Consider the following 10,264-nt stretch of genomic DNA (forward strand, 5'->3'; position numbering starts at 1 on the left):
TTGCATACTATATAAGATCCCAACAACTCAATCTATATCATTAAGACCTTTCCAAAGGTTTTAACTCATGCATGAAGCCATAAGAGACATCAAGATTGCATTTTTATACAATAACCAAGTCCAAGATGTTGGAATAGTGTCTAAGGCTGCAACTATATTAGACAAGTGTTTGACCCGGTTGTGCATGGTCCTTTTGGGTTGCCTTCACCATAGCAACGTGATAGGATGATTTATTAAGAGAGAGTAAATATTATTAATATATTATGAGAATAATATAATGAATAATATATTTGTTATTTGATTAATATAAGTCATAGAATTAATTAGAATTAATTTGGTGACTTAAAGAGATTAATTAAATAAAGGGGTATAAACTGTCAATTGTTTGATAGTTAAGCTTTAGACTGTAAATCCATTGGGATATGCTTTGGACGAATTCTAAGAGTGTTAGGATAGCCAAAATCGTCCAAAGGCTTATCTATGGAATGGATTTGGATAGCCTTAAGAGAAGATTATCCAATTAGGGTTTAGGTTGTAACCCTTAAGGAGTCTACAAGTATAAATAGACCCCATGGCATAGGGAATTCGACACATCTCATAAAGTAAGAGCATCCTGGCCGAATTCCTTCCCTCTCCTCTCTCCTAAATCATTCTTCTTGCTATTGGTGTTTGTAAGCCATTAGAGGAGTGATATTTGTGACTCTAGAAGCTCCAAGACCTCAAGATCAACAAGGAACTCAAAGGTATGATTCTAGATTTGTTTCAATGTTGTTATTTAACCTAATTAGTCATTAGAAGACTTGGATTCAAAGCATGTTTATTAGAAAGCCTAGATCCAAGCATTAGGGTTTTGCATGCGCACATAGGAAAGTTCTTATGGCTAAAACCCATCACAAGAGTCTCAGATCTAGCCTTTCTAACCTCTAGAGTTGCCCAAACTCACAAGAGATGATTTATGGACTCGAAAGTGGACTCTAGAAAACCCTAACTCAACAACCAAGGAGGATAGACAAGGTCCAAGCCTTTTACCTTCAAATACTCTCCAAGATGCACTAGATGTAGGATCCAAAAGCTCCTTCCTGGATCAAAACTTGAACACCGCCTTCTTATTCTTGTACACCCTCTAGAAAAACCATAAACACACCTTTAAGCTCAAATCTCACACTTTCTTGCAAAACTAGGGTTTTAGGATGAAATGAGGCTATAAAGGTTGATTAGGGTTTAATCTAAATGATATAAAGTTGTTTAAATAGGGTGCAAGACATAAAATTAGGGTTTGTGGCCTCTGCCCTCGTACGCCTCGCGTACGAGCCTTAGTTTCGCGATGCATGCTCGAGCGTACGAATATGTACGCCCAACGTACGGGAGGTCCTCATTTGCCAAAAAGAGATACTTCAAGGGCTAAAATGAAAAGGTATCGAGGATTCAATCCCAATGCCATAACATTCTCGATACAACTCCGATTTCGACCATCCTTATATCCATGAAAAGGTATCGAGACGCTCTACACTATCATCAACTCATTCTTTCCCTAAGATTCCCGAACGAACATCCACTTCTCATAAAAGCCCGAGCTAACAAATTACCGAAATGCCCTTTGATTCCAAAACACACATCGAATACCCAAACCATCCGAATTACTTTATCCAACTCCAACTGAGTCTGAACCTTAATTACCTAAGGGTCCGAAGTCTGCTAATACCTAATCCCTAATTACCATCCCCAACATGGGAACAATCTGAAACACACCTTACACCCTCCTTGGCCACGTCGTGGGAAAGCAAGGTCAAACAATCAACATGCAGGACATTGCCATGTTGTGGGCCCTCATTGGCCACGTCGTGGCAATTCCATGACAAAACATTCGTGATTTCAATCACCACGACGTCGTGGCTAACCCTATGCCACGTCGTGGCTTCTAGCTGAATTCCAAAATCTCCATTAAGTGCTTAATTAATTTAGATCAAGGCCCATAACTTCTGATCTAGTTCTTTTACTGACTTAATGGATAAATTTTATAACTTTATCCATTAGGACTCCATCCCAAAGCCAGATCTACAACCCTAAGTCCTTAATAGCATAAAACCTTCCTCAAAACATGCATGGCTTCAAGAACAAGATCAAGATGCAAACATTTCCAGTCCAACAAGATTATGAGGTGATAAAATAAGATCAAGAGGTGTTAGAGTTCACTCAGCTCCAAAGCACAAGCTCACATGGACCAAAAAGGGACATAAATGATCAAGCTACAAGATCTAGCAACCTAGAGGTCAAGATGGAAGCTTTTTACTCATAATGGTCCATAAATGAAGTCATTTTGCAAGATCAACATTTGCTGCTTTTTAAACAAGAGGGAATTTTTTTGTAAAATATCCCACCTTACTCTTTTTCCTTATTTGTTTTACAATGACCATTCCATGACAGTCACCTTCATCTTCTTCGACTATCCACCCACAACCAACAGTCTTGAACCAAGTTCCAGTACAATAGATACTCCAGGTTTTAAATTTGGCCAAAAAAAAATCTATAATAAGAAAATGAGAAAACCCAAAGACACAACACATGAATCAAATGGTTCACTGTTTCCATGCTTGTACTAACCACATGAAAAAAAACATAAGTTCTCATGAATTTGGCACAAAAATACAAACTAGAAGTAAAACATTTATAATAAATGTTGCTAATTAGGTTGTAGACACTAGATGTTTCTTATGCTCTAACATACACATATCATTTTCAAATAAGATCACTAAAATCCAATATAAGTTTTTTTATTTAGATTTGAAGGGTATATCATCTACGACTAGGGGTATCAAAAAAGCCCGAACCCGATTAACCCGACCCGACCCGACCCGAACCTGAATAGGGTCAGAATTCTTAATCGGGTTAACCCGACAAACCCAAACTGTAGTTAGGGTCGGGTTTAGGGTTGAGTATTTTTATAAAATTCGGGTTTCGGGTTAACCAAATTAACCCGAATAAAGGTATACTACAATATTTATGTATTTCATTCCACCTCACGTCTTCTATTTTTGTACATTATGTGGCCTAAAAAAGAGGAAAATAAAATGTAATAGAATTGTAGAACTAAATATTGCTTTGCACAATTGAAAATTAATATGTAGCATAGTAAAATAATATGCAATAGTAGTTTACGTGGCCTAAAACAAAAAATACATAACCTCAAATCAAATGCATAATGCTTTTTACTTGTATAGTACAAACAACAAATAATAAACCATATGCATTCAAAGTCATTTAGATTTAACACCTCCTAATTTAAGCTTTTGAAAATAAATCTTATTATAAATATGGCACAATATTTATATCTTACATTTTAACCCGATTAACACGACTAACTCGACCCTATAAACCCGAAACCCGAATAACCCGAACCCGGCTAACCCGTACCTTAATAGGGTCGGGTTCCGGGTGAAATTGTTTTTATAAAAAACCCGACTAACCCGACCCGTTTAACCTGAAACCCGATCGGGTTGACCCGATTAACAACCCTATCTACGACTCTAGATACAAAATTTTAAGACAACCGTCCCAAACCATTTTTCATGTAAGTTTTTTTTGTTCCGGATCAAATGAAGATGGAGGCACACGATATATATATATATATATATATATATATATATATATATATATATATATATATATATATATATATATATATATATATATATATATATATATATATATATATATATATATATATTCTCATCAAAATGAGTCCACCACCCGCCTACCACCAAAGAAGATGAAGGTGGTGGTGGTGGAAGCGGTGGCCGACATCGAGGAAATGTGACCAACACCGACATCGATGTTGTATTTGTCTCCAACAAAGGGAAACCAAACCTATCCTTTCAACATATTCGTATTTGGCGTCAGAGAAGAAAGAAAGGCGGTGTAGAGGGTGGTTGGACTTAAAGGATATAAAGAGAGGGCGACGAAGAGAGTGGTCGGAGTTGGAGATGAAGGGAAGAGGATGGAGAGGTCTCACTGGTGGATTGGTTGGGAAGTGATTGTATGTTATATTTCAGGGTTCTCTTTATCAATTTCATATAAATAACAGAACATGTCCCTCAATTTTCAAAGTGACAAAAATAAGAAGACAAATAAAATAGGTATCTTCGTCATTTTACACGTACTTAACAGATGATTATAGACGTTAACGGCCTCAGGGACCTATGGTGCAAGATTGGAAACCACGGAGATCATCCATATCAATATTTTCAAAAATTGGACAAAAAATGTAGGTTAAGCAAAAAACTAGAGTTGGTAATGGGTCGACCTGGATTGGGTCCGGGTTCAACCCATTTATTAATTGGGTTAAAGTTTTCAAACCAACCCAACCTGTTTACTTAAATGGGTTGATATTTCCAACCCAACCCAACCTTTTAGATAAATAGGTTGTCACCAGGTCAACCTATTTATATAGTTTCCGACCCAACTTACTAAATAAAATGGTTAACCTTGAGGTAACCCATTTAAAATAAAAAAATTAACTAAAGATTATATTACTAATATTAGTTCCAAATATAAATAAAATTTCAAAGTATGACAAAGCACAATCCTAATTAAAAAATACATATTAATTTTTCAAATAACATTATAAATGTTTAATTTTGAAATGAGTTTGGAGATTGACTAATATTGTCGGTGCTAAAAAAAGAATGACAATTACGAATGAATTTTTTTTAAACATAAATAATAGTAAAACATTATAATTTATAAATAAATACTTTCATTTATACATGATAATATTAAAATAATTATTAAATTAAATATATATTAAAGTTAAATGGGTTAAACGGTTTGAACCATTTAACTTAAATGGATTGAAAATCTCAACCCAACCCGTTAATTCTAGGTTGGGTTCAAATGGATTGAAAATCTCAACCCAACCCGGTAATTCTGGGTTGGGTTCGGATGAGTTAATGGGTTGGGTCAATTTTTTCTAGCTCTAGAAAAAGAGGGACCATATGTGAGTTTACTCTATAATCAATATTTCTCCCATCTAGTCGAGACAATTACTCAATTAACCCCAACAATCCTATACGAAAATAGCAATCAACGAGAAACCCTTGTCGTCCTGCCCGTTTCTGTCCCCGCGTAAGCTACATTTCTAGGGTTTTGTCGATTGCAAGTTTGTCGCTTATTGGTTAGCAAAAACATTTACATGGAGTACGAGCTTTGATTCACGTACTTCAAATTTTGAAGTGCATACTAACTGTTCATTGAAATTTCCAGGTTGAATTCTATAGCTACCACCTATTAGTTTCACCACAATTTCTAGATATAAAAGGATGTGAACTGATATTTGTGATGAAATTTGTAATGAAAACCAATTACCACTCGGCTTGATGGTAACGTGTTTACTCGATTTCTGCTGATATAGTAGCACTTTCTTTCTTCTTCAAAATTTTGCAGTGCATACCAACTGTTAGAAGAGATTTTTAAGTTGAATTCTTTGTTGCGACCAATTACAACTCATTCACCACGGTTTCTTGTTTTAAAATCATACTGACTAATAAGTTAAATGAAAATTGTCGTGAAAACTTATGTCACTAATGGGGTTTTCATTGAGTATGTGGAAGGTCCCTACAATAAAGACATATTCCTTGAATTTTGATTACATAGAGTTGATGAAGAAAAGATGAATGACATCGCCTTACAGATTGGGCATACAATTGAGAAATTACATTCATGCAGATTTGACCACATCGAAGTTGTATTTATGCATTGGGATAAGTGCTTGATGAATTTGGAGTTTTAATATGAGATGATGTGGCATTGAAAAACCATAGAATGTTTACATTAACTACCATGTTAAATTAAGAGTAAATTATGTAGTTTATTAGGGTTTGTAAACTTAGCATTTCAAGTGCAAAAGATGGTGGTGTTTATGTGTACGTGGGCCTTAAGCCCATTTGTAGAAATTATTGGGGGTGTTTGGATTTGTATTTTGAAGCTTGGTTATCTAACTATTGGGACTCGAAATTATACTTTTAGTTATTTTTTGGTAAAAAAATGTATTGTTTATGCTTGTTTAGGGAATAAATAATCAATTTTGTATGATCAGTTTTATACTAGTTATAGGATAAAATGAAAAATGTCAATTTCTAGCTTTTGGAGATGAAGTTTTTCTGTTTTTTTTTTTCTATTTTCTGTTATATCTTTTCATATAGATCAAAATTCAACAATCACAATTGTTCTATTTCTAGATAAGTTACTAATGGTGTGCATGGACCGGGTTGGGTCGGTTTGGGGTAAAACGAACCCAACCTGCGTATTTCGGTTTTTTGGTTTTAGAACCCAATTGGTTTGGTTTCTTGGGTTTTGCGGTCAGTTTCTCTGTTTTTGGGTTCAACCTATGGCTTCATAGGTTTTGGGTTTAAACCCATTGATTTTGGGTTTACACCCATTTTCCAGAAAATATAAATAATAATATGTTACTGTTTTCTACATCATATAAAACACAATAGTAACCATGTTTCTAAAACAGAACCTCATGTTTACATGTCGAATGTCTTACTAATCCAACCAGGGTAATGTTTATACTTTTTTCTATAGATTTATATTAAGTGGACTTCCAATAAACTAAGTTTTTTCTTTCGATTTATAAATACCTATAATCTGGAAAATAAAAAAATGAATTAAACTACCAAACTATTATGTAAACTATTAAAGTGGACCAAAGACAACGACTTAAAAATAACAATACAAGACAATTAAAAAAATGTTTATACTTTTTTCTACAGATTTATATTAAGTGAACTAAGTTTTGTCGCCGGCATGATGGTGAAAGTAGGGAGGGGAAGAGTGAAAGGAAGAAGATGGCGATGAGGGAAGACGGGCGGGTTTAATATTTTAGAAACATTTAAAAGATAATAATGATTAAAAAAATAGACGAGCAATTTAGTCATTTTAATATCTAAACAAATCAAAGTTCTAAGTGAAAAAAATAATTAAAAAAAAAACAAAACTTACATATTAAACCAAGAGTAAATGACAAAAATAGCCAATTATACTAATTGCATTACAAAAATAGCCAAAAAAAATCGGGATTACAAAAATAGCCACCCATTTCGCAGGTGAGAAGGCCCCATCTGCGAAATGGGCATCTCATCTGCGAATGTACAAGTGCCTGAAGCACAGTTGTGCTTCAGGCACTTGTACTTTCGCAGGTGAGATGCCCATTTCGCAGATGGGGCCTTCTCATCTGCGAAATGGGTGATTTTTAGGTATAAAAACGTTTTTTTTTTTTTTTTTTTCATTTTCACCATTCTCTACACAAAAACTCTCTCTAACTTTGGGCTTCTCTCGGAATTTTGGCTAGTTTTTGAAGAAAATGGAAGATTATGTCAACAATCCCGCAAATATGGTTAGATTTTAACTCTTTTAATGTTTAAAGTTTTTTTTTTTTTTTTATCAATTTTTGTATTATTTAGTGTTAAAAAATGGTAATTTTGTTGTGTTTGATTGATAGTTTTAGTATATTTTTAGTATACTTGAAGTTTAAATGCAAGTAGAAACAAGTAAAGACTGTGTAGATAATGTTTACAATTTGTTTTTGTAGTTTTTTTAGTTGTTGTATAACCTGAAATCTTGTAAGTTTTTTAGTAGAAACTGCAAAATAGTTGTTTGTATATATATTTGTCATATAACATTTGTATAAGTTGAAAATTTGTCGTATATATATTGTTAGAAATTGTTTTTATTTGTCGTATAAGTTGAAAATTTTGTATAAAGTAGTCGTATAACTTGGAAAATTGTTAGTTTGGTTGTCGTTTTATTTTTAAATTTTTTTGTTTATATGGTTATATAATGTTAGTTTTAATTAGAAAGATAAAAATTGTTTATATATTTATCGTTTAAGTTGAAAATTTGTTTAAGTTGAAAATATGTTTAAGTTGAAAATATTTATATATGATATTGTTTTCTATCGTAAATATATTTGTTGTATAACTTGGAAAATTGTTTATATATGTGTATGTTATTGTTTTTTATCGGGGAAATATATATATATTAGTAATTAAGAAAGTATTTGCAGTTCGTAATCATATATTTAAAAAAAATATATTTTTTAGTTATCTAATTTGTTTTTGTGTTTTTTTTTTGCAGCATGATTTTAGTTTAATGAATACGAAAGCCTTTGCGAACCTAAAAGGCTCTGGCGGTAACATATGGGAAGTCTTTGAAGTTTTAGATGATGCCCGACGTGCTATTTTCAGAAATACCGTCTTTGGCTATTTTATTGATGTCCCTCGTTTACAAGGGGACGCTTTATTGTTTCATAAAATGTTCCTTCATCAGATCCGGCCGGACCCTGTTTTATCTCCAGATGGAATAAAACGTTTATATTTTCGAGTAGGCAATACCAAAATGGTTTATGGGCCGGAAGAGTTTTGTTTGATTACCGGCTTCAATTTTGGGGAGTATCCAAAAAACATTGGGAGAAAAGGGTCGGAAAAATTAATAAGCAGTAAAAAAAGATGTTTACTGCGTGAACGGCTATTTCCGGACCATACTAATAGTTCGGTGAAAATCGGCGACTTGAAAAGTTTAATTTTAAATCAAACATTCTTAGCACTTGACGACCTTGATGCAGTTAGAGTATGTTTGATATACATTTTGTGTGAAGGTTTTTTGGGCAAAGAAGTTAACGATCGGGTGCCACAAGATTGGTTTTTTTTGGCTGAGAATTTGGATCTCTGGAATAGGTATATTTTCTTTACGTTAAAAGTTCTATTTTATTAAAGTTATAATTTATATAATAATCAATTTTGTTTTTTTTTTTTTGTTTTGTTAGCTTCGCTTGGGGTAGCTATCTATGGGATTTTACTTATGTTGACCTTGAGGATACGTGGAATAAGATACATCATTATTTATCACTTCCTGAGCGTGGTCAAACTTTAAAGTATTCCGTCTCAGGATTTACGGCTCCAATTAGGGTATAAAAATTTTATTTTATTTAAATTGTTTTATTGTTATATTTTTTATTTTAATTTTAACTTTTATTACTGTTATTGTACAAAATTGTAGATATGGATATATGAGATGATTCCGGCTGTTCGTGCATGTGGATTTGCATTGAGAAAAAATAAAGACTTGCCTCGGATGAAAAGATGGAGCGGAACAAAAAAATTGAAATGGGTTGACGTGAACAAGATTTGGTCAAAGATGCAGGTTTAAAAATAATTCGTTTATTATTAATAAAGTTGATTATTATAGTTTTATATGCATTTTTAATATGTTTAATTTTTTAGGAGGGGCTACCACCAAGACAAAACATGTTACCGGGTGATGGTGAGATGACATCTTTTTATTATATGTCATTTCAAGAGTATGTATATGGTGAAGGGAAAGCAGTTCCATCCCCAGTACGGGACCATTTTAGGAGACAAGACGAATCTTCGTCTAGTATGTCGTCCAGTGGTCGCTCTCATGGTAGAGGTCGGGGCAGTGGGAAACACAAGCTAGACGAGTTGTTGAAACGGGTACATGCACTGGAGCAGCATGTGTTTATGAATCAACAAAAACCTACAGAGGTTTTTGTTGAAGAAGTGAATAATGACCAATTTTGGAACGACATTTTTTTTGAGGACCCGACAGTGTCACAAAGAAATTATGATGAACAGGTTAGTTACACGCTACATTATTTATTAAATTTTATTAACATATATGAATACCTGTGTTCATATTTTATATTTGAAAATATAGGTTGTGCAAGATGAAGAGATGAATAAAAACAATACAACTCAAAATGTTTTTGGTGATACTCAAGACGACAAGGTTGTTATAGATGTTACCTTTACGATTTTAATAATTACTTTTTAATAAAGTGTCTTTCGTTATTAAGTAAAAAGTTATATTTTTAATGTAGGTGTTGGAGGAGAGTAATCAGTATGCGGGGAACAAATTTGATGATGATGTGTTTGATGTAAACGATTATAGTGAAGTTAAAGAGGTTATTATAGTTACATTAATATTATATTAATATTTTGTTTATTTAGATATTATTGCTTATTAAATTATGTGTATTTCGTTATTAAGTATAAAGTATTATCTTTAATGTAGGAGTGGGAGGAGAGGAATGACAATGCAGGGAACAAATTTGATGATGATGTGCCGGATGAAGACGAACTAATAATAACGGGAAATGTAGATTATTTTCATGATGATGATGATGACAAAGAAGTTACACCCGATAAACCTAGGAGTCGAAAACCATCACAATTTTTATGCACTCCTT

At 33.2% G+C, this 10,264-nt stretch overlaps 1 protein-coding gene across 1 annotated transcript; it reads left to right on the forward strand.

Annotated features, from left to right (window-relative positions):
- Positions 1–7,303: 7,303 nt before the first annotated feature.
- LOC128132575 (uncharacterized) lies at positions 7,304–10,043 on the forward strand. Its single transcript, XM_052769162.1, has 7 exons — positions 7,304–7,393; positions 8,134–8,732; positions 8,822–8,963; positions 9,055–9,198; positions 9,279–9,650; positions 9,733–9,804; positions 9,896–10,043. The coding sequence occupies exons 1-7, from the start codon at positions 7,361–7,363 to the stop codon at positions 10,007–10,009; spliced, it is 1,476 nt and encodes a 491-aa protein (XP_052625122.1). The 5' UTR covers positions 7,304–7,360; the 3' UTR covers positions 10,010–10,043.
- The last annotated feature ends 221 nt before the right edge of the window (positions 10,044–10,264 follow it).

This window comes from Lactuca sativa, chromosome 1 (genome assembly GCF_002870075.4).
Source record: "Lactuca sativa cultivar Salinas chromosome 1, Lsat_Salinas_v11, whole genome shotgun sequence".
Lineage (NCBI taxonomy): Eukaryota > Viridiplantae > Streptophyta > Magnoliopsida > Asterales > Asteraceae > Lactuca > Lactuca sativa.

Excerpts from the sequence above, each read along its gene's own strand:
- LOC128132575 (XM_052769162.1), top strand. The coding sequence starts at position 7,361 with ATGGAAGATTATGTCAACAATCCCGCAAATATG. Across the intron at positions 9,199-9,278 it reads AGATTTGGTCAAAGATGCAG|GAGGGGCTACCACCAAGACA; the intron begins GTTTAAAAATAA and ends TTAATTTTTTAG. Across the intron at positions 9,805-9,895 it reads GTGATACTCAAGACGACAAG|GTGTTGGAGGAGAGTAATCA; the intron begins GTTGTTATAGAT and ends TTTTTAATGTAG.